At 44.3% G+C, this 24,499-nt stretch overlaps 1 protein-coding gene across 1 annotated transcript; it reads left to right on the top strand.

Moving 5' to 3' along the window:
- The first annotated feature begins 585 nt into the window (after positions 1–585).
- On the top strand, positions 586–24,019 carry CMTM6 (CKLF like MARVEL transmembrane domain containing 6). The gene is made up of 4 exons (XM_065932928.1): positions 586–795; positions 11,924–12,100; positions 18,941–19,039; positions 21,718–24,019. The coding sequence occupies exons 1-4, from the start codon at positions 661–663 to the stop codon at positions 21,853–21,855; spliced, it is 549 nt and encodes a 182-aa protein (XP_065789000.1). The 5' UTR covers positions 586–660; the 3' UTR covers positions 21,856–24,019.
- The last annotated feature ends 480 nt before the right edge of the window (positions 24,020–24,499 follow it).

Raw genomic sequence — 24,499 nt, 5'->3', positions numbered from 1 at the left:
GGAGGCTTTTGTACCTGGGAGGGCTGGATTCCAACTTCAGTTTTCTCATCTGTAAAATTAATGTAATGACAGTACCTACGTTATATTGTTGTGGAGAAAGTATGTGTGCCTGACATGTGAATTGATCAGCTTTGGTTGCTGAATTATGATTACCTTCCTTGATGAGGTTAAGTTCATACAAAGTTAACATATGGGACTATATCATCAGTTTTGACACGTAAGCCTGAAAGGAATTCAGAGAAGCAGGAGGGAGCAATCCTGAAAGTCCTTTGAGATAACCCGTAACATTGAAAATGAAATTCATTTTTTCCCTTGCTCTGCAAGGCCCCTACATTGTCTGGCTTCTGCCTGCCTCTCCAGACTCACCTCCTCTTTTTCTCCCTTGCTCAACCTGGCCACAGCAGCCATTTAAGTGGAAGCCGGGACGTTTTCGGTCCCCAGGACGTTTGCACTTGCTGTTCTTGTTCCCCAGTCTCTCCCGAGATTTTTACGAGAAGAGGTAAGGCCTCGCGGCAGGGGGCGGGGCCGGGGCGGGGCGGGGCGGGGCCTGGGCGGAGTCTGCCGGAAGTGGGGCGGAGGCCCAGGAAGTGACGGCCTAGCCCGCCGAGTCAGTAGAGTCGGGGGCACCAGCTGCGGCCTTGCGTTCCCGGGCTCTGGGCGATGGAGAACGGGGAGGTCTACAGAGCCACCACCGAGGCGCACCCGGGTCCTGGCAGAGGCCCCCGGAGCGGCCTGGCCGCCTACTTCACCCTCAGCCGGCTCACGGGGTTCCGGCGACTCAAACTGCTGGAGCTGGTGAGTCCGCGGCCGGGGCGGGCGAGAGGAGGCAGCGAGCGGCGCTCTGCCTGCTGCTAAGAGGCGGCCGTTTCCACATCCCCAGTTCCTTCCCTCTCCGCCCGGGGAGGGGCCGTTCCCCACGGGGGAGTCCGCCTGCGCTCCCTCCTCACGGGTCCCTGGAGGGCCGGCCCCCCACCCCCGCCCGCCCGGGTGTTCTGGGACCACCCAGCGTTTTGGGCGGGCGCAGGAAACGCGTCGGAGACCCAAGCCAGCAGCCTTCCCATTTCCTGCTCCTGTGTAGTGACCTTTGGCTCTTCTCCCTGCTGTTACCCTGCATTATCTCCCAAAGTGTCCGTATTTGGGCTATAAAATGCTTTTTTATCTTTCTCTGGTTCTTGCGGTTTTCCTGGTGTGGACCCAAGGGGGCAGTTACATTTGTTGGACAGAGTGTTCCGATACTACGCAAGGCGTAGAGAGAGATGTGTCTAGTAAGTTGTCTCCTAAGAAGTCTTAATACTAGCTGGAAAAGAATTCTTTCTAAGTGAGCAGTGTGTGTACCAAATACAAAGTCAGAAGGACAGCTTTTTGTGTGAGTTGTGTGAAGGGAAGCAGGCCGAGGGCATTCTCTTTCAGGGGCACTGAGTTTCAATTTGCTTTAGGCGTTGGTTAAGGACCTTAAATCTACTAGTGAAAATATCAAACCATCTTTGAAATTTAAATTTTCATTCAGATCACATGCACATTGAGCTCCTTTGTTCTGTTTTAATGAACGATGAGTAACATTTTCTGCAAGAGGAAGAATCAGACTGTTTAGAATGTTTCTGGGTTGGTTTGGTTTTTGAATCATCCCCAGTGAAAACAGCCAGTTTGTTTTTTTTGGAAGATCTTAAGTTCTTAGAAGTCAGATAACCAGAACTTACGTTCTTAGAACTCAGATGACCTACTTTGATTGAAAATAAAAATTGCAAAAAAAAAAAAAAAAATAGCATAGTTTTTAGCCCTCCCAAATGATCACTTCTGGGAATAGCTGGGAAGTCACTTGGAAGCAAGTGACAGTATGGCCCAGGAGGCGCGGGCTGGGTCTCCCTTTAACTGTGTGCTGGCAGCCTTTCTATTCCTACAGTGTCCTCAGCCCCCTCCTGCCTTTGTTCTTCTGCATAAGTGGATCCTCCTACCCAAGAAGGGCTTCCTTCTGCTCTTCCTGTCCTCAGCTCTTGCATGACTTTTGGATGTCAGCTGTGTTTCTCTGCCTTAGAGCTAAAATGGTTCTATATAAGTAGAAGAATTACTTGGAACAGGAAAGAGGTAGTATTCATTTGAAGCACTCTCGCTGTTCAAAAGACATCGTCAGTATTGGTCTGTTGCCCCATTAAATCTCTCTACAGTTGCCTTTCTTTTTTCTTTCCAATGAGAACTGGCAAATCTAAAGTTTCTGATTGCCTTATTTATAGTTTAATAAACTAGTTCCATATCTTCTGAATAGAATGCAGCCATAAGTTTGGATGGTAGAGTTTTTACTTGGAGAGAAGGGGGAGAATGAGTTTGCCTTGTGGAGATTGTTAGACTATTCCTGCTTGTTTTCCATCATCCATAAAGAGAAAGAGCAAAAGAATGAAAATTAATGTCTTTTCTTGAAATCTATTTGTTTGTTTATGGTGAACCTGTCCCAGCCTTTTCACTTTGTTTTGGCCTCACCTTGCGGCTTTCAGGATCTTAGTTTCCTGACTAGGGATTGAACCCTTGTCCTCGGCAGTGAAAGCTTGGAGTTTTAATCCCTGGACTGCCAGAGAATCCCCTTGTTTACAGGGGATTTTATAATGTTACATTTTCTTTAACATAGATTTAGAAAAATATTTCTTCAGTATTGCCTTTCATTCTAATGGTTGTCTTTTTGTTCCTACTTTGTTGGTTTTAATGTCTTACCTCTTCACAAAATAGATTTATCCAGAAAGTCCCAAGGAAGTTTTATATGGAGTAAATGAAAATTCAGCCAGCCAGGGGCAACAGACAAAGTCTTTACCTCAACTCAAACTCTGCCTTTAGGTTGTTTTCTTTAGATAAATTATTTTTTAATCAAAAAGAGTTGGCGAGCTACAAGAAGGAATAACTGGAGTGGAGAAACCCATAATCAAAAAAGACGAGGTACTTTAACAAGGGACCTGCAAGCCCGAGATCATTTTACTCAAAATACAGTGCGTTTCTGTGTTCATTATTCTAGACCCATAAATCATACCAGATTCTCAAAAACCCCAAAAGAGAAATGCTTTATTCTGAAATTTAACAAACCAGACACTGTGTACTTGGGAAATTCATAGAGTCCTAGGAGGTGGGATTGGGTCTCCTCTGAGGTTCTTTCCAACCTTAAGGTTTTTACAGTCTGAGGCTCTGTAGGATGTGTGTGCCAGAACAGATCCGAACACCCGGAGTAGAGAGTGGCACCTGCAAACGGAAGGGGCGGCTAGAGAGAGAACGGCATGACTGGCTCTTGAGTTACATACTCTGGGAGTTAGAGGGCTGTGTCTACCGTTCACGCGTGACCTCAGTTTTGTCAAAGGCTTGTCCGTCCACCCTTGCAGAGCTGAAGAGGAAACGGGAGACAGCGGAGGAGGCGGTGTTGCAGTTCTCAGTCCACGCAGTCACTTTAGTAGTTTATCCTATCCCTAGGTTGGTCCTTACGCAGGTACTCTGTGAGGTTTTTGTTGTTGCTGTTATTTTTTGAGGCACGTTTTTTTTGTTTGTTTGTTTGTTTTGGTTTTACGAGGAGAATTGACCTTTTTGGCAGCCAAATTCCTTGCTAGTAAACTGGTGTAGTGATCTAACTATGTATGATATAGTCTCTGTCATAAACAAGCATTGTGTTTATAGGACCAGCTGAATGTCCTGAAGACTGCATAGTACTATGATTATAATGACTTCAGGCAAGCAGTTTGGTTTAGAATTCACCAGTGATTTAAATGTATTAGATTGTGAATAGTGTTATTTTGTAAGTGCCAAGAAACAAATCACTTTGAAGCCGTTTATCTTATCTTGGTGCTCTTTTCATGACTTAAATGTGAAAATTGATACATGCTAAATTGAAGTGCTCTGTTTTTACCTTGAAGAAGATCCATAATGTCAGCAAATCTGAATCTTTGTGAGTAAATGTTTGCTGAACAGCACGGGAGGCTTAGCCTGACTACAGGCCGACACATTTGTTTACGTGAACCTTACATATCACTACAAGGTTTTTAAAGTGAGTTTAGTAATTCACAGAATAAAAGAATTGTGTAGCTGGAGCCTTAGAATTAATGCAAACATTAAAAAGTTCTTTTATTAGAAATTTTTTGGCGGTAGACTATTCAATGATGGAGAATTAGTGTTTAGCGTGGTGACTGTTAATTTTAGGGAAGACTGAAGTTTCAGAAAGGGTAGTGAAACTGAAATGGAGAGACAGAGGAGTCATTCTCTGAATGGTGAAGTCACCAGAACGGTAAGTGCATCTTTAGTCACTAAGACTTCCCAAATGTGTTGACTCTAGCATGGTGGTTTTAATGTATGACTTAACAGCAAAAAGGGAAATGCACAGACCTCTGGTTGTAACTTCAAAAACCCAGATGACAGGGAGACCCTACACAAACACATCCAGTCGAAAGATGAGCTTAATAAACAGTGCTTTAGGGGGAAAAGAGTACAGAGTGGGAGTCGGGTATGTGGCTAACTTGTGAGTTAAGTCTGTCAGAGGTTTGAGTCCCTCATCTGTGAACAGAAGGGTGGGAGGCCCTGTTCTCCAAGGGCCCTGCCAACTCTTAGCAGGTCAGTAATGCCCTTAGTTACATTTGATACACTTTTATATCATTAGAAGAAGCCATGCTGGGCATGTGTACCCTGTTAGGTGCTTAGCCTAATAATCAGTAAGCAGCATTCAGTGTGATGCTTTCATGCTGTTGAGAGCAAGACTGTTTACCAGAAAGTAATCACGGAGCCTCTGAACTTAGGGGTTGCGCTCACCATCATATCCTTACCTCGTTCAGTGACCTCGTCGCTTTTCCTGTCTTCAACCACTTAGGTATTTAATGCTGGTGACCACACATTTCTTGAAGTTCTTCCCTTACTTTTTCTTCTTTAATACAAAAAAGTGTCTACTTACAAACATATATAAACATAAATATATACATTATATATATATGAGATTAAAACAAGTCACACTTCAGGCCTCATCAACTCACTCTGCTGCCTCACTGTTGGATTAACAGTTTGGAGTGTGTGTCCTTGCTTTTTAAGGCGTTTCCCTGAGACATGTTCAACTTCGGTGCCTTGCTCTTCTGCTGCCAGTTGCCCTGGTCCCTCCTCCGCTTGGGCTGTGACGTTCTTCAGGCTCTCCCAGCCCTCCACCCCTCCTGTCTGCTAACCAACAAAACCAGACAAGCAGTTCCTGCATCTGAAAGTCCATCCTCTCTGACAGGATCATCACGTAACCACACTCAGCTCCGCAATCATTCACCTCATCCCTCCCCATCCAGTTGGGTCAGTTGCCTTGTTACCCTCTTGGCTGCCCTGCAGATCTTTACCGGCCTGATTCTGTTCCTGTTGTGCCTCGCCCAGAGTGCCCTCTGCCTGTCCTGATCCTGGGTCTTTCTTTTCACACGTCCTTCTGTGGCTACTATTAATCCAGGTGGATCTGAACATTTTCCTGAATTTATACCAAATGCTCAAGTATGAGATAGAAAATTATTGTTTTCTTATTTTTTTCCCTTATACATAGGTTTTAAAAGTGAAAGTTGCTCAGTCGTGTCCAACTCTTTGCGACCCCATGGACTCTATACAGTTCATGGAATTCTCCAGGCCAGAATACTGGAGTGGGTAGCCTTTCCCTTCTCGGGGATCTTCTAACCCATGTCTCCCGCATTGCAGGCGGACTGTTTACCAGCTGAGCTACAAGGGAGTCCATACATAGGTCTTATTGCTCTGTTACTACGTGTTCCTACACACATTACGATGTTGGATACATAATGCTCAACAGATTTTAAAAAGAAATTTGAACTTGAGATGTAACTGACCGGTTGGTTTCGTGTGTACCGATGCGACACTTGTATAGCCTGTGAAGTGTCCCCTTGTCTTGAGTGGGAGACCGTACAGAGCGGCTGCTGCCCTTGCAGTTGAGTCGCTCCGTCGTGTCTGACTCTGCGACCTCATGGCCTGTACCCCGTCAGGCTCCTCTGTCCGTGGGATTCTTCAGGCAACAATACTGTGGTGGGTTGCCATGCCCTCCTCCAGGGAATCTTCCCAGCCCAGGGATCGAACCAACATCTCCTTCATTGCAGGCAGATTCTTGACTACTAAGCCACCAGGAAGCACAGAGAGCTGTGGGAGACTTTAAAGGAAGCTTAGTATTAACAGAGAGGGGAAGTCAGGAGTTTTCACACCGAATATAACTTACAGTGCTAATTTCTTGGCCTTTAACTGGGAATAGGAACTAGTAAATATCCACGCTTGACATAGTACCCCTTCCTTCTCTTGGATGTCCATGCTGAGCCCGCCTCCTGATAGAGCCCTAAGGTTTAAGGTCGGTAAGAACGCCTCCTTTGAGGAGTTTGGAAGAGGGCTTATAATGACTTGTCTCTGATAGGTTCTGGCCCAGCTGGTTCCTGCACTTTTCTTGGGGAGAGTAGATAAGTGGTCTGTATCTACTGTAGATAGGATTTTATTGTCTTAGGGACACTGATGAGTGTGCCCGATAATCTCCTTCTTGTAACAAGAATGGTTCAAGAGCTGCTGTTCTCCGATCTCAATGAGTGCTAGGCTCATATCTTCTCACAGTTAATTTCATACAACTTAGATATATCCTGAAGATTTCTTGTAGAGAAACTCCTAACATTCAGGTAAGATTTAACATAGCAGAGAAGAAAAGAAATGGAGTTTTAGACATTTGGCACTTACTACACTCTAGACATTAAAAGCCCTTGTAATTACAGGAGAGGAAGTTCCTTACACAGTAACTTTCTGGGACTTGTCTAGGTGTGTTGCTTTGTCTGTGGTGCCATGACTGGGAACGCCTCACCTAACATCTGTCTGATATGAGGAAGTTGTTTGGGATCTTCTGGACTGTTTTATGCCTCATTAACTTACAGGAAATCACAGCAAAATAGGATCTATTTTCATCCTTAGTGCTTTCTTTTCTGTTGTGGGCACATGTGAATTTTGTATGGCCAGTAGGAGGGGGGAAATCCCTTAGAGGCTTCAATGCTAATTTAGATTTGTTTTTAAACTTGTTTAAAATAATCATAGTATCACAGGAACTTGCAAAGAACCACTGAAGGGAGGTCCTTTGCATTCACACTTGTGTGTGTTCATGTACCTCTGTGCTGTTGTATCGAGTGTAGCTTCCTTAATCATCACCACAGCCCAGAACCAGAACTGTTCCATTACCATGTAGCTCCCTCATGTCCCGGCCACCATTGATTAGTTCTCCATCTTAAAAAGTTGTGTTATTCTGTGAATGCAATCATGCGGTATGTAACCTTTTGAGATTGGATTGTTTTCACTTTATAGAATTCTCTGGGAATTCATCAGATTGTTGCATATATCAAGTTTCTTTCTTTTTATTGCTAAGAGTAGTATTCCATGGTATGGATACCAGTTTGCTTAACCATTGAAGGACATCTGGAGTGTTCAAAGTTTGGGACTCTGATGAATAAAATGTTGAGAACATTAATGTATCAGTTTTTGCAGGAATGTACATTTTCATTTTCTGGACCAAGAAATGAGCAGATTGTAGGAATGCAGTTCCTGGGTCATATGGCAGTTGCCTGCTTAGTTTTTAAAGAAATTGCTAAACCATTTTCCAGAAAGGCTGTATCAAGGACCTCCGCTTTGATGAAAATGTTTTGTAGGATAAAGCTATTCTGAAATTACACTATTGATTCTGGTAGCAGTGTTATTGCCATTCATGTATCTGGTTGCACCTGCTGGCCTGAATTGAGTAAGATGACGTTTCCCAGTAGGCTTTGACTTGGGTCATCAGTCATTTTCATCAGCCATCAGGTTTCAATGCTCAGAAGGAAATTCCCTCAGCTTCCACAAAACCCACACAGACTGCCCAAGTGAATCTCTGCTCCCTCTTCCTTTCTGTTGTAGAGCAGCATTAGCCCCACACCTTGAGCCCTGAATCCTGCTTTTAGAGATCTTCTCTTCTCCCTATTTAGACATCTCACAGGCTTCTAAGCATTTAAACATGCTCAGTTCTCTGTCTTGAAATGCCTTTCCCTTTGAGCTCATCCACCACTGCCCTCCACCCGGCCACGTGAAGCTGCAGTTGGTGACTGGCCGTCTGTTGCCCGGCCTCAGCCCTCACTGCCCGTGGACAGCGCTGGAGCATGAGCTGCCCTCGCAGAGCTCGCTGAGGTGGCCCTGTCGGGGCCATTGGCAGCCCTGTAACTCAGGCTCTCGTAGCGTTTTGGTATCGCTCTTACCTGACCTCTGAGGAGCATTCAGCACTCTTGGTGCTGGTTCTGTGTTTGACTGCGCCACACGGCAGGCCTGGGATCTCGGTGCCCTGACCTCGGGGATCAAACCCATGCCCCCTGCATTGGAAGCACGGAGTCTTGACCACTAGACCACCAGGGAAGTTCACAGTCAGCACTTCTGATAACTTGCTCTGCGTAGAAACCCTTTTTCTTGATCTGCTACCCTTTGGACTGCTGCTCCTAACTGTCCTATGCTCGCATCTCCTTCTCTCTTTGGGGCTTCCCTGCTGGCTCAGGCTGTAAAGAATCTGCCTGCAATGGAGGAGACGCAGGTTTGATCCCTGGGTCAGGAAGATCCCCTGATGAAGGAAATGGCAACCCACCCCAGTACTCTTGCCTGGAGAATCCCATGGATGGAGGAGCCTGGCAGGCTGCAGTCCACGGGGTCCCAAGAGTCGGGCACGACTGAGCAACTGAATCAGCACCGGCAGCCCCCTCTGTCGAGCCCCCCAGTCTTGGGGTTCATCACAGTTCTGCCATGGGCCAGCATTCCCAGCTCTGGGTGATCTCCCACGTGTTGGCTCCACCTCAGATGCGTCCCCTGGGCTCCAGACCCATATATCCTTTTGCCTTAGGCAGCACCTAACTCCTCCACAGACCTCTCATTTACAGCATGTTTAAAATGAGTTTATCCTCTTCCCAGCACTCTTGCCTCTTAAAAAGCAGACAGACTCTTCTTTCTGCAGTGAGGCATCGGTGTGTGAGTACCTCATCACACAACAGTGGGAGCTCTGTTAAAACCCACCTGCATTTAATTGAGTTGTTGAATTAGCCAGACAGCTGTCCTCCATTCACCGCAAGTGCATTGGCCAGTTAAATACTGCAAGACTGAGATTGAATGTGAAAAGGAATTGTTTCTATGAAAATAAATGGGATGCTTTAGAAAGACCAAAAAATAAGTTAATAAATACTTGCTGTGGAATTAAGAGTGCGGTAACTGTGAAAGGCCAGTAAAACTAGTCTGATTCTAGAAAGAGTCAGCATGCTGCTTCTCGAGTGTCCCAGATCTTGTTCCGCTTGAAATAGCATCAGTTTAGAAGTGGCAGTCATAAATGATGGAGGTGATTAATGAAGCAGACACGGAGGGGAATTCCAGTCAGGCACACTCGCAAAGAACAGGCCCACTTGCAGAGACTGGTGAATGAATAAACGTGCCTTTCTGTGTAAAAGTGTTTAAGCACATATGTGTTATCTTGTTTCCTCTTCTGTCTGTATTCATCCTGTCAGCTCAGGGCTTCTCCTCCATCATCAGGGGTTTGACTTTCGTCCATTACAACTACCCTGATCATCTTTCCCTTCATTTCTGGCACCAGCTTCTCGACTGGATGGCTACCCCCTGTTTTGCCCTTTTCTCCATCCCTTCGCTGTCTTGTAGCTAGAAAGAACCACTAAAACATAAGCCTGATCATGTCACCCTTTGCATTAAAAACCCTCAAAATTCAGAGTCCTTACACCAGGAAAAGGAGGCGTCTGTTTATTCACACACACACTTTTTTTGTTTTGTTTTTTTGTGGTTTTTTTTTTTTTTTTTTTTTTAATTAGTTGGAGGCTAATTACTCCACAACATTTCAGTGGGTTTTGTCATACATTGACATGAATCAGCCATAGTTACACGTATTCCCCATCCTGATCCCCCCTTCCACCTCCCTCTCCACCCGACTCCTCTGGGTCCTCCCAGTGCACCAGGCCCGAGCACTCGTCTCATGCATCCCACCTGGGCTGGTGATCTGTTTCACCATAGATAATATACATGCTGTTCTCTCGAAACATCCCACCCTCACCTTCTCCCACAGAGTTCAAAAGTCTGTTCTGTACTTCTGTGTCTCTTTTTCTGTTTTGCATATAGGGTTATCGTTACCATCTTTCTAAATTCCATATATATGTGTTAGTATGCTGTAATGTTCTTTATCTTTCTGGTTTACTTCACCCTATATAATGGGCTCCAGTTTCATCCATCTCATTAGAACTGATTCAAATGAATTCTTTTTAACGGCTGAGTAATATTCCATGGTGTATCTGTACCACAGCTTCCTTATCCATTCGTCTGCTGATGGGCATCTAGGTTGCTTCCATGTCCTGGCTATTATAAACAGTGCTGCGATGAACATTGGGGTGCACGTGTCTCTTTCAGATCTGGTTTCCTGGTGTGTATGCCCAGCAGTGGGATTGCTGGGTCATATGGCAGTTCTATTTCCAGTTTTTTAAGAAATCTCCACACTGTTTTCCATAGTGGCTGTACTAGTTTGCATTCCCACCAACAGTGTAAGACGGTTCCCTTTTCTCCACACCCTCTCCAGCATTTATTGCTTGTAGACTTTTGGATAGCAGTCGTCCTGACTGGCGTGTAATGGTACCTCGTTGTGGTTTTGATTTGCATTTCTCTGGTAATGAGTGATGTTGAGCATCTTTTCATGTGTTTGTTAGCCATCTGTATGTCTTCTTTGGAGAAATGTCTGTTTAGTTCTTTGGCCCATTTTTTGATTGGGTCATTTATTTTTCTGGAATTGAGCTTCAGAAGTTGCTTGTATATTTTTGAGATTAATCCTTTGTCTGTTTCCTCATTTGCTATTATTTTCTCCCAATCTGAGGGCTGTCTTTTCACCTTACTTATAGTTTCCTTTGTAGTGCAGAAGCTTTTAAGTTTCATTAGGTCCCATTTGTTTAGTTTTGCTTTTATTTCCAATATTCTGGGAGGTGGGTCATAGAGGATCTTGCTGAGATTTATGTCGGAGAGTGTTTTGCCTATGTTCTCCTCTAGGAGTTTTATAGTTTCTGGTCTTACATTTAGATCTTTAATCCATTTTGAGTTTATTTTTGAAACACTTACTTTTGACTGCGTGGGCCTTCCTCGCTGGGTGTGGTGCGGTCTCGTTACAGCGAGCGGGAGCTGCTCTGGGTGCCGGGCATCACTGCTCATTGCGGCGGCTCCTCTTGTTGCAGAGCGCGGGCCCTAGCCACAGCAGTAGTTGTGACACATGGGCTTTTAGCTACTCCGCAGCATGTGGAGTCTTCCCGGACCAGGGGTTGAACCTGTGCCTCTGCATCGGCGGGCAGATTCTTAGCCCTGGACCGCCAGGGATGCCCCCGGAGGCACCTGGAGAGCCCCCTGCATACCCCCCGCTGCCACGTCGCCCTCTCTGCGGCATCCCCTCCCCCCCACCCAGACAGGGCCCAGCCCTGTCGCGGTTCAGGGGGCCGTGGGCGCTGTGTGTGGCTGGGGCGGGCCGGTGCCGGGCTCTGTCATCTCCAGGTCTCCTGTGCACCGCTCTTCTGCCTGAGCCCGTGGCCCTGTCCTTACCTCCCCATCCCCAGGCTGACTGCAGCCCTCCTGGTCTCAGCGTTCCTGTAGGAAGCCTTTCCTGAACCCCGGGCTGAGTGCCTGTTCCGTGTGCTCTTAGGACGGTTCCTGAAAGTCTCCTGTTCTGGCATTCAGCACATAGTAACTACTTTTTCACAGTAACTATTTTCTGTGTACTTGTATTCCCTTCAGGGCATCTGGACTGAGTTCTGTGTCGATAGACGGGGTTCACTGACTCATCTTGTTTGCCAAGTCTCCACTCAGCAAATGTTTGGGTGAACAGATGGTATTCTCTGAATTCTGTAGGTCTCCCTGAACAGGTTAAGCGATGTTGTTTCTCCCGTAGGTGCTGTCTCTCCTGGCCTTCATCTGCGAGGAGGTGGTCTCGCAGTGCACCCTGTGTGGGGGACTCTACTTCTTCGAGTTCGTCAGCTGCAGCGCCTTCCTGCTGAGCCTGCTTATACTGATCGTGTACTGCACGCCGGTGTACGACCGAGTCGACCCCGCGAAAGTCAAGTCATCGGTAAGCACGAGAAAACATAATCCCTGTGACAAGAAGGTAGATGTTTTTGGACCTGGTGCAGCTGTGTTATTCACGGTAATAGCGCTTTCACAGCCCTAACAGGAAGAGACACCCTCCATTGTTTCAGGTCTGCCTCCAAGCGGCCTGCTATTCCCTGCCAAATGGGACGGTTGGGGAGGGCGAAATTAGTGACAGACACTGCCAGTAGTTTACAGGTATTGGTGGTTTAATCTGATTCACATTGGGTATTTTTTAAAAACTAGGAATTTTATCATTTTTGATTTCTCACATTTCAGAGTGGGTTTTTGCAGTTCTGCACTGAACATAAGATGGAGTGATGAACTGATGTGACAGGGTTCGGAGGTTTAAGCAAAACAGCATGTAATTCTACCTGTTTTGTTTTGGTTTTATTATGAAAGAAAGTTGTCTCTAAGTGGATTTAGAAGGTATTTGTTAAATTCATTATTTAGAAGTAACCCTTTTAATAAAAGTAGAGGGGGCAATTTTATATTCACAAAATTAAGAGATGGATAACTTTCTAAAGACTTAGTCTGACCCTCAGTTTTTATTTTAGTGTGGATTTGTGAGATGACAGATGAGCTAATTTACAGAGTTACTGCATTTAAGGAAGAAAAAATCGAACGGTTTACTTCAGTAGCATTCAGGTTCTCAAGAGTGGTTTATGAGGAATTGTAACTAGCAGGGTTGATTTATGAAATTCACAGTTTTGAGGAGAAAGATAAAAAATAGAGTAAGTTTTAACTATTAAAAACAAGATAATAGGATAAATATAAACCAGTTAAGATTTTATTATTGTTTTAATGAGAAGCAAGCTTTGGGTCCTATATTGATAATATACCTAAGATTTACTTTTTTCTGTATACCCTTTTGTACCATAAGAATCTATTACCTTTTTTTTTGCATTTTAAAAATTCTATTGAAGTGTAGTTGACTTACAGTGTTGTGTTAATTTCTGCTCACAGAGAAATGATTCAGTCATACACATACACGCACAGTTTTCATATTTGTTTCCACTGTGGTTTATCACAGGATACTGGATCTAGTTCCCTGTGCTACACAGTAGGACCTTGTTCATCCATCCCATATATACCAGTTTGCCTCTGCTAACCCACACTCCTAATCCATCCCTTCCCCACCCTCCTCCCCCGGGGCAGCTACCCATCTGTTCTCTGTGTCTGGAGTCTCTTGCATAGGTAGGTTCATTTGTGGCCATATTTTAGATTCCACCTATAAGTGATATGGTATTTGTCCTTCTCTTTCTGACTTACTTGACTTAGTAAGATTAATCCATTTATTTTGCAGCAAATTGTGTAATTTCATTCTCTTTATGGGGTCACATTTCATTGTGTGTATATAAATACACACACACACCCCATATCTTCTTTGCCTGTTCATCTATTGATGGACATTTTAGGTTGTCTCCATGTCTCGGCAACAACAGTGATGCTGTGTACTCTGGGGTGCATGTGTCCTTTCAAATGACAGCTTTGTCTGGGTTTATACCTAGGAGTAGGATTGCAGGATCTTGTGGCAACTCTGTAGTTTTTGAGGAGCCTCCACACTGTTGCACGTCGAGGCTACACCCATCTGTGTCCCTACCAGTGTCAGGGTTCACCTCTGGGCTCCCTGCTCCGTCTCAGTGACCTGTGTGCGTCTGTTTTTCTGCCAGAGCCACGCTGTGCTCGTTTCAGTTTCCATTGGGGCACAGTGAGTCAGCTACATGTATGCAGTCAGCCCCTTGCTTGTGGGTTTTCTTCCAGCTTAGGTCACCACAGAGCACTGCATACTATACACAGGTTCTCACTGGCCATCTGTTTTACACATAGGATCAGTAGTGTGCATATGTCAAGCCCAACCTCCCACTTCACAGAAATTTTTGATTTTTTAGTCTGTATACTAGCTTACCTAAGTGATTCACTTTCAGATCACGATTTTCTCTTTCCTGTAGATTCTTAAAATTCGTTTATGTTTAGAGACGACTCTTCAGTATTTTCCTTAGGATGGGTTTAGTATTGCTGTATTGTTCTAGTTTTCAGTTGTTTGGAAGATTCTTTGTTTCAATAGAGTATCTCGGGTTGCGGATTTTTCCTGTTCAGGACTTATGTATCTTGCCATTCCTTTCTGGCCTGCAGAGTTTCTGTAGAGAAGTATGTCTTGGTGTAGGTCTCTTTGGGTTTACCTTGGTTGGGACTGTTCTCTGCTTCCTGTACCTGGATATGTTTCCTTCTTTAGATTTGGGACATTTTCAGCCATAATTTCTTCAAATGCATTTTCAGTCCCCTTTTCTCTTTCTTCCCTTTTTTGAATTCCAATTGTGCACAGATTGGCATGCTTTATATTATCCCATAGGTCTCTCATATTGCTTTCATTTGTTTTGTGTTTTTTTTTCATTTGGCTTTATGTCCGCAGTTCTGATTGGGTGATTCCCATTATTTTATCTTCTAGGTCACTTAATTGTTCTGCATTTTTCATTCTATTATTAACTACTTTTAGCTCAACTTTCATCTCAAGAAATGAATTCACTAAATTTTTCTTGGTTCCTTTTTTAGTTTCTAGTTCCTTTTCATAGTAATCTGCATTTCTATCAGTAGTCCTCCATTTCTTCACTGTTTTCATTATCTCCTTTTAGAACTTGCCATGTATTAGACTGAAGAAATCTATTTTGTTGTTTGTTCTTTCAGGGGAGTTCTGTTGATCTTCTAATTGAGGGTGGTTCCTCTGCTTCCTCATTTCACTTGTATTTCCCTTGCTGTATGCATTTAGGAGCAGCAGTTATCTGCTGTGGTTTGGAGGGCTGTTTCTACGTGGAAGCGCCCTTGTGTGGCCCTGCTGACTGCTGCTGGGGGCGGGGCTGCTCTCAGCGCGGACGCCGGCCCGGCTTTGCTCGGCGTCTGCTCGCCGTTCTGCCCTCGCTGGGAGGTGTGACCGGCGTGAGCGGGGTGCGCAGTGGGCTCCGGGCGGGGCCTCCTTGCTCGGGTGGTCGCTGGCCTGTCGGGGGCCAGGCGTGTGCCCTCGCTGTTGAGGTTCCCGCATGTGCTTCTGAGTTGTGCTGCACGGTGGGGGGATGGGAGCGTCCCCACTGAGCCTTCCTCAGAGCGCTTCTCAGGTGAGTCTGCTCACCTGGCACCTGCCTGTTAGGAAGCTCAGACGTGCTGTGGTCAGCTCTGCCCTCGCCGCATCTCAGCCTTGGGACGGCCACCAGTTGGCCCCGCGGTCCTTCTGGCCTGGTGTTCACAAGGCCACCAGCCCAGCTCCACTGAAGGCAGGCTCCAGGACCACAGGAGTGGTGCCTCCGGAGGGGCTCAGGCCCTGGCCCTGTGTGCACGTGTCCGGGAAGCCCCCAGCTGCTCAGGCTGTGTCTGTCAGCTGCGGGAGGGCCCGTGGTCCGCACGATGTTCTGTGGGTGCGGAGTTTACACAGCTGCCAGCAGAGATGGACGCTGGCGGCTCCCGGAGCTATGGGGAGAGACCGCGGTCCTGCTCCTCAGCCGCATGGCCCCTGGGTCCAGCTGGGGTTTCAGCTCTGCCTCTGTGCATTGGACAGCCTGCTGGCGTTTGTTCCCAGGCACCTGCCAAGGCAGGAGCCCCTGAGGTTGTGGCTAGAGCACACGCCAGCCCCTTCGGGCCGTCTCTGTGCGGGCCTGCCCTCTAGACTCCGGAGGCCAGCACCCAGCCTCCGCCTGGACGAGTTTACCCGGGCCGGGGCGCGCAGGGTGGCGGCCTGGACCGCGTGTGCGGGTTTGGCTCCTCTGCAGCTCCCTGTCTGTGCTGGCTCATCTCCTGGCCAGGGAGGCGGCTTCCCACACTCTGAGAACCTTTCCTTTTTCCAGCTCCTCCCAGGGGTACAGGTCCCATTCTGCTGCTTTTTTCCCCCTTTCATCCTGCCTGTCACTTGGAGATCATTCCTGTCCTTTCAGGGGTTTGAGGCCTTCTGCTGGTGTTCAATAGGTGTGCTGTAAGAATCGTTCCATTTGTCGATGCATTTTTCATGTATTTGTGGGAGGAAGCAAGTTCCATGTCCTTCTATTCCACCATTTTGATTGGATACTGTCTGTTAAAATAATTCTTTCTAGCATGAAATACTGCCATTTGCAGTAACATGTTACTGGACCTAGAGAATATTATACTATGTCAGAAAAAGACAAATACTATATGGTATCACTTACATGTGGATTCTTAAAAATATAAAAGAATATATATATTTACAAAACAGACTTGGAGAAAGCGAGCTTGTGGTTGCCACAGAGGTGAGGAGGAGAGGAGGGGCACATTAGGGATGCGGGGTTAAGAAACTATCCATAAAACAGAGGAGCAATAAGGATTTACTGCGTAGCACTGGGAACAACACTCAGTATCTTATAATAAATTCTAATGGGATATAATCTGAAAAAACATAATTGAATCACTTTGTATTACACCTGAAGTGAACACAAAAGGATAAATCAGCCATACGTCAATTAAAAAGTACATACACATAATGATTCTTTTAAGGTTAAAAAATGAAGCAACAAAAAGTTGATACCGAACAATTAAAAAATAACTTTGAAAGTCAGGTAGAGTCTGAATCAAATCCATGACGCCTCTGATGACCACATTCATGCGTTTCTCATCCAACAGCCAGACAGCATTACTTTCCATGAAAGTATTTCAGAAGCATTTAGTTCTTTTAAAATACTGTTTACTTCCTGGCGGCACCGGGACCTCCTTTGGTCGCGACAGGCGGGCTGCTCTGATTGCAGCGCTCAGGGTCAGTGCGGTGACTCTGCGGGAGCGCGGACTCCAGGCGCACAGGCTCCACTCCCTCGGGGCCGGCGGGCTCTTCCCAGACCAGGGAGCGCGCCCTTGAGTTGCAAGGAGGACCACCAGGGAAGCCCCAGAAGTGGTTGGTTGTGCTTAAGAACATTGATCTTTTGGACGAGAAACAATGTAAATTTTCTACCTTTATGGTCAAAATAAGCAAAAGGTAGAACACTTACTACATCAAATTCCCAACATTTAAAAAGTTATGAGTAAATACTGATAAAAAGATTTAGTCACTTCATCTTAAAATAGTTTTTGTAAAATATCTTACAATATTTCTTTTGGGTCTTACAGAAAGTTTTAAACATTTGCAATCATATAGATATTCTACTTTTCAACCAACATTGTAAGGAAGTCATGTTTCTTTGATTTAAAACTTACTCTTACTGTCTGCTTTCTAACATACTTAAAATTGTTTTCTGTAAGGTTTTCTTTTTGAGAAAAGGTTTTGAATGTATAGTGGTTGTGGTATCTAGGGTAGAACAGTAATCTTTTTGAAGAGAATCTTTTCTGTCCCATTACATCAAGAATAACAATAGCCAGTGTTTATGAAACATTTATTATGTATCTGGCACTAGTCTGAGCGTTTTCTTGGATGAAAGAACTCTTATCTATAGAATCACCTATGAATACAATATTGTTACTACTCATTTTGCAGATGAAGAAACAAAAGCACACACTCGATAGGTAACTAATTCACTCATGCCGCCAGGAAGGAATATTACTGGTATGTGAACTCAGGTAGTCTAGCTCTAGAACCCATGTTATTGAATATTACATCCTATCTCAAAATGAATTGTCTTGTTTAAATACTTCGTGTGTACTCCAAATATTAATAGTTCTATAAGTAACAGGTTTGAAATAATAATTCAAAGGAATAGAAAAAGACAAAAATCAACTGTTTTTTTATAAATGTTGAACTAACAAAATAGTGAATTCTATTTGGGTAGTTTTATTGATAGTAGGTTTAGTGGAGAATGTATTTGAGAAAACTCAAGAAATACCAGACTTAAAACCCTTTGGTGACTGGCATGTTTCCAGTTTCTCCTCTGAATCAAATCTGTGTGTCAAGCACTGTTTGCAGTCGGCCTCTGAGCGCGCGCCTCATGAGGTGATGCCCGAGAGAGCTCTTGGAAACCAGGAGGCCAGTCCAGTGCTGCGAGCAGCATTCTGATGAGCTGTGGGTGCTCCTGCATGGTAGATAATCTCATCCTATTGATGCAAGCTTGGGCTGGATGACCTGGTGGGCACAGTTGAAAACAGGCTATACAACAAAGCTTAAGTGTCTGAAAAACAGACTATTGGCCTAACTTTATTGAGTTAATGATGGGCAGTCCTTTTGCGTCTCTTGTCCAAAGTACTTTAAAAGCAACAAAGTACTCTGAGAGAGGCCATCCTAGCATGGGTTACCTGAAAAGGAAAGAAAAATGCCTTTTTTTTTTTTTGCTGGAAGTAATATGGTATTTCATCTTATGGCTTTGATCTTTATGTCTTGATAAACATACATGCATGTGTGTTTCGTCTTATTTACTTGTAATAGTATATAGTTGATTTTATATTACTTTCAGATGTAAAACCCAGCAATTCAATATTTTTATAGATTATACTCCAGAGTACTTACATCTTGTTGCTTGTTTTAAACAAGATAGTTGGTCCCCCCATCACCTGGCCCCTCCTCTTCCCCCCGTCACCACTAGTTTCTCTGCATCTGTGGGTCTGTTTCAAAGTTACACACATTGATTTTAGTTCTTAGATTCCACATACAGGTGATAATGGAGAACTATTTTTATTAAAAGATTATTTTCTGCTGTATTCTGAATACAGCCTGTGCATATTTATAGGGTGTTCTTTACAGGGTATTTATGAAATACCAAGCTTATTGAAAAGTTAGTTGAAATATGTAAGTCTGAGTAAAGAAAAAAGAAGTCACTGTTTTTTAAAAGTTAAAATGTAGAACACACTTGTTTTCAACCAGCCTAACCCTGGTGTCTGTATCCCTCTGTGTTTCATGCATGTGTAGGATTTCTTTATTACTCTGGGCACAGGACTGGTACTCTTGGTGGCATCCATCATTTTCGCTTTGACACATGACAATACCATAACTGAAATTGCTGCAATTGTAAGTACCCTTTACCTTTGCTTGTTTTTGTTTGCTTAAAAAGACAGCATTTGGAAAGTACTTAAGTTAGACAAACTACTCTCCCTTATTGTATAATCTTATTTTTTAGTGTTATTTTCAGTAGAGGACCTAAAAGCAAATAAATATGATAGCCTTAAAAACCTAGAACCTGTCTTTAGAATTTGAGTTCTGTTAACAAAAATCCACTTACTCTGCCTATGAACATTATTGCTAATGGAAGTGGTAGGACTGACTGATTACCTTAAAATTTCTCCCCTTTTCAGTTCAACAAAAGCACACTTAAGTATCAGGTGGTGTTTTAAGTGTAGGGGATAGCAGAGGTGTGACCCGAAAGCTAAGTCTAATAGAAGAGAGAGACAAGTAAACGTTTTTTTATCTGAAATCATTGAGGGGCCAATGATTTTTAGAATTCAGAATATTCCGGATTTTAGAAAGGCAATAACTGTACGTACACTGTATGACACACCTTTGAACAGTCTGAGCAGCACCTTGTTATCCAACATGAATATTTCTGCATATTGTTATTCTGAATATTCACAGTAAGAGAGATGGGTAAGGACTAAATAGTTTTATCTTGTGTCAGTTTTGAGTCAAGTACACCATGAAACTGTTGAGTTTTTGTAGCTTTTTGAATTTCAGAATTGCAGATCAAAGATTGTGGATGTAATCGGGCCAGTGCTGTGAATATGAACAATTAACAATTAGTTAACAAGTCTTCTCACTAGTCAGCTGATTTCCAATTAATGCTTTGTTCATAACAAAACTGCAGTTGTAATTAATGGAAACATCAGGATATAGATCATTCAAACTGCTTAGAACAACTCAAAAGGCATTCAGAGAGTTGGTTGGCTGTAACATTATCTACCTACTTACATGAACACAACATCTTAGTACTTAAACATGTAAAAACAAAATGGAGATAAAATTAATGCTGAACCTTGATGCATTTTAGCAATAAAGTATTTAGCCATGGATTATACATGTACCAACTGATGGTTAATTATGGTTAATCTTATGGTTAATTTCAGTTTATAGTCATTTTTGTTGCAGAAGAATATGATAAGGTGAAGCAGTAATTTCTAGTATAAAAGTGTATTACTATAAAAATCCTGTGGAGGAAGTGAAAAATGAAATAAAGTTGAGGAAATGTTCAGTTTATGGAGGGTGGGAAGGAGCATGTCCTCAAATTCCCAGATATTTAAAAGCTTAGTTGTGTGTTTTAATTAGGTGGTGTGTTAGAATGTCACTGTATTCAGTTTCATTGAATATGTTTTAAGAATAGTGGTTTGAAAGCTCATTATTTATAATAATCTTAAAATTACCTTTTACAGCATTTTAAGTATGAAAATTATATAGATTTAAATGAGTGAGGGAGTCTATTTAAAAAAAAAATCTGATGTGAGCAAAAAAGCTAGAAGATCATTGGGTGATAGGCAGAGGGATCCTGTATAGACCAGAGCTCTCTGAGGTAGTCGTCACAGACAAGGTCTGGTCTGGCCTTTAAAGTATGGAATATATTTGCCAGCCCAATAAGGGGACAGATGCCATCAAGCCAGATAAAGACTCTAGAGGGGAAAGGGGACTTGGGTTTCTGAGGGGTGGAGTTGATCGTTCCATCTTGGCTGGGTGTGTTGGGCACACTCCGGTGAACGAGGAAGCTCCGTTTGCTTTCCTGTGAAATGCGGCAGGATGGGGGGCCGGCGCCGGGGCGAGAGCCTGCGGCAGACGACCACCAGGTGTCACGGTGTGTGCGGCTGGAGCCCTAGCACCCCAGCGATTTTCCCTTTCTGCGGAGCACTCTTTCGGCCCCCTGTCTTAAGGGGCTTGTCAGTGATGAAGCTAAATTTGAACTGTTCTTCTGTCTCTCGACAGAATTCTCAGAATGTTTGATCAGATATTAATGAGGAAGTGACTTAAGGAAGAGGAAGTAGGTAGTGGCATCCCGTTGCTGTGTCATTACAGTGTGACAGTGAACTGGAAAATAGTTCTTAGGTAATTGGAAAGTGTCTTCACTGTAGAATGTTTTGCTGTGAATAACTTTTCATTGTTGCCTAGGCGCGGTTACCTGCTCTTTTCATCTGTGTGGCAGTCTAACCCTTGCTGACCATCTTGTTTTACATCATGTAATAGGACTTGGTTTTCATTATTAACCTTAGCTTCATAGATTGGCACTGCGCGCACACACACCGCAACACATAACCCAGGACATTGATATTTTGGGAGACTGACTAATGGGCATTATTCTGAAATTTTTTTTTAACTTTGCATTTTTTGATGACCTGACCTTAATTTTTTTTTTTAACTTATGAATGGGGCTTCCCAGGTGGCACTAGTGGTAAAGAACGTGCCTGCTAACGCAGGAGACTCGAGAGACGTGGGTTCAATCCCTGGGTTAGGAAGATCCCATGGAGAAGGAAATGGCAATCTGCTCCCGTGTCCTTGCCTGGGAAATCCATGGACAGAGGAGCCTGGTGGGCTACAGACCATGGGGTCGCGAAGAGTCGGACACGACTGAGCACACACACATGATATTAAGAATGATGTGTATAAAAGTAAATCGAGTTGTCTTGCTGTATAAAATGGGTCCAGAGTCAAGCAGGAAATGAGAGTATACTCCACAATTCCTCATGTAATCTTTGTCCCCTTTCCCTCTTCAGGTGTTTGGATTTCTAGCAAGTCTTGCATACCTGACTGACTTCTCCTTTATGCTCCGTGAAAAATGTAAGGAGCCCCAGCCGAGAAAAGGGGAGGCGCCTGTGAGGAGAGAGTACCTCACCGAACCTTTGAATGCTTAGAGACTCGAGGGGATGGGTGTGCAAGGTTGCCGCCGCGGGGTGCAGCAGCTTCTGTAGACCCTGGGTCCTTGTTAAACCGCTGATTTTTGGAGAGCAAGGCAGGACGGCAGTTTGATCAGTATTGATTGGACTGTGTATCAGTCACCATAAATCAGGCCAGAGGGCTTTTAAAAAATTTTTTTTATAACGGTTGAAACTTGTCAGATGAAGTTTTGTTTTTGTTTGGAGGTAAGAGCAGCTGTTCCTTTAAATCACATAGCTCAACTGATGATAAATTATTCCATCATTGTTACTAGGGTTAGCTTTCAAATTATGCTTTATAGCTGTATAAACAGCATGATGAAGTTCATCCATTTATAAATGGTTTCACTTTTAATTTGCTTAGCTGTGACTTTCCTTTTTGATGACTAGATACAGTTTATTGTATATTTAAGAGATCATTATTTTAAATGTTGGTCTAGGTTTTTTCCTCACACATGTAAAACCCAGGCTTTTGCCATATCTCACTCTGCCTTAAAAATTATACTGGAACATTTAGGATATAATTACTAACTCTGACCTTTAATAGCCTAATGGAAAATGTGTGGGAGATGCTGACAATTTACATGTTATAAAGACAACAGTGTCAGCAACCCCGTGTGAAAGTACACATAGAAAAGTGGAAGAAACTGCTACCCTGACTGAGGACCAAAGATCAGATGCATGTTGCACAGTGCAGTTGAGAGCAACTGTAAAAGCAAGCCTTCACCACTCGTGTCTGAAGAGATGAGTTCATACTATGAGACAGAAAATGGTTCATTCCTTTTTGCCACACGATTATTTCTCCTGAAATTCAGCTTCTGTTCAGTGTTTTCTTTGGAGCCCATCTTACTTTAAAACCTCAACCTCTGAGTTTCTCTCTGAGAGCTTCCCCGCTCTGTCTCCCTACCAGGACGGTCCAGGTGGTGCTTCAGTACCTGCCGCGGTGGCCTGGGGCTCTGGCTGCCTTCAGGGCAGCTGCTCCAGACTCCCGGGCCTGGTGAAGTGCATAGATGCACAGCAGATCTTTAGGGTTCTTGTTCCCCCAGACATTGCCCTAGTTTCTCTTCAGAGGAGACCTTAAGAAAGGCAGTGCCCGGTTCAGCTGTCTTAGAGTCAGCCAGCCAGCCAGGGCACTTTGAATGAGACCGTTCTTAAAGGAGGTCTTTTTATAACAGGAGCTTTCTAACCAAGTGCTGCACAGGCTAGACCTTTCTTGTCCTGTTAAGAGTTTTCACTCGAGACTCCAGAGTGGACTTGCGTCTCCAATGAGACAGGTCAGTGGCCCCATCCTCCCCACTTCTCACCTGCCACTGTGTCATGGGCGGGCTTCAGACAGATGCCCGAACACAACCTCTGCCGCCTTCCTGACGCAGAACCGTATCTGCTGGTGTCCGTTTGGTTGCCAGTGGCAACGTCACCACTGTGCTCGGGAGGTCATGGACCCAGCCAAGGATGCGTGTGTGTGTTCACAGGGTGTGCTAAGTAAGGGAGGAGAGATGGCTCAGGTCTACCCTGGGCTCAGAGATAACCAGCTTGTGGCAGGCAGGCTCCGCTGTCCTTTGAAGTATCGTCTCCGCCCCGCAGAGCACCTGGGCCCACGCGGGGTGCCTGCTCGGGGTCCCCACGCGGGAGGCTGAGGGAATGGCCCCAGCAGGCCAGCGCGCGGCGGAAGCGCTCCTTGTCCCCAGGTTTCACTTCCCTCGTTTCATCGGTGCAGAGGGGAGCTCCTGGCTGGCCACCCAAAGATACGACCTTCACTGGTATTTCAGGGCATCCTAGAACCTTTCTTCACATTTTTATTTTTAAACAGGACCCACGACTAATTAGCCTCCATCTGCTATGGTAGGAGTTAGGAGTAAAAAGATCTTTGTGGTCAACAAAAATTTCAAGGAGAACGTGAAACCAAAGCCACTGTTACATAAGTAGACCTTTGAGAATGGTTCTTTTAAAAGGGAAATGGACATACAGTACAAAGATTTTATAGTTGCTATACTTAAATTATGTTCTGTATGGGGGCTGGGGAATGTATTTTTACATTGTTTATAGCCAATCATTTTTATATTTAATAATTTTAAATCCTGTGGGCCTTATGTGTGTCTCTGTCAAATTTTGTAGTCTTTTAAAATAAATCCACTTTATTGTACATACCTTTGTAGTTGTTTGTTTACTACAGAAGCATAGTGTTTAAATGAAAGTGTTCCCCAGACTTCTAGGAGTTGGCTTTACAACGTGGGTGAGAATACTGGACTTTGGATCTGCCAGGGCGTGGGGCATGGGCAGGAAAAACGTCTGCCCACGGGCTCTCCCTCTTGTTGGAAAGTTAGAAAACACATTCAAACATCTTTAGGGCACCATGTGTGAAGAGTTACAAAAGAATGTTGTGAACTAAAGGCCTTCAAATACTTCCAAAGCAGCAAATTTGGACTCAGTCACATTTCCTAGTATGGGTAACAGTCCCCAAAACAGGCTCATTCTCGTTCAGGCTGTTCAGTGACTGGGAAAGTGAAGTAAAACTAGCGTGGTTCTGGTAAAGCTACAGCTATTTGTGTAGTTTGCAAAATTCCTGCCTCCAGACGTATGAGAATAACAAGATCTTTATAGTTGTCATGAACTCGCTGGAATT

This window comes from Muntiacus reevesi, chromosome 4 (genome assembly GCF_963930625.1).
Source record: "Muntiacus reevesi chromosome 4, mMunRee1.1, whole genome shotgun sequence".
NCBI lineage: Eukaryota > Metazoa > Chordata > Mammalia > Artiodactyla > Cervidae > Muntiacus > Muntiacus reevesi.
Note: the sequence above shows the minus strand (reverse complement) of the source record. Positions and strands in the feature narration are given on the sequence as shown.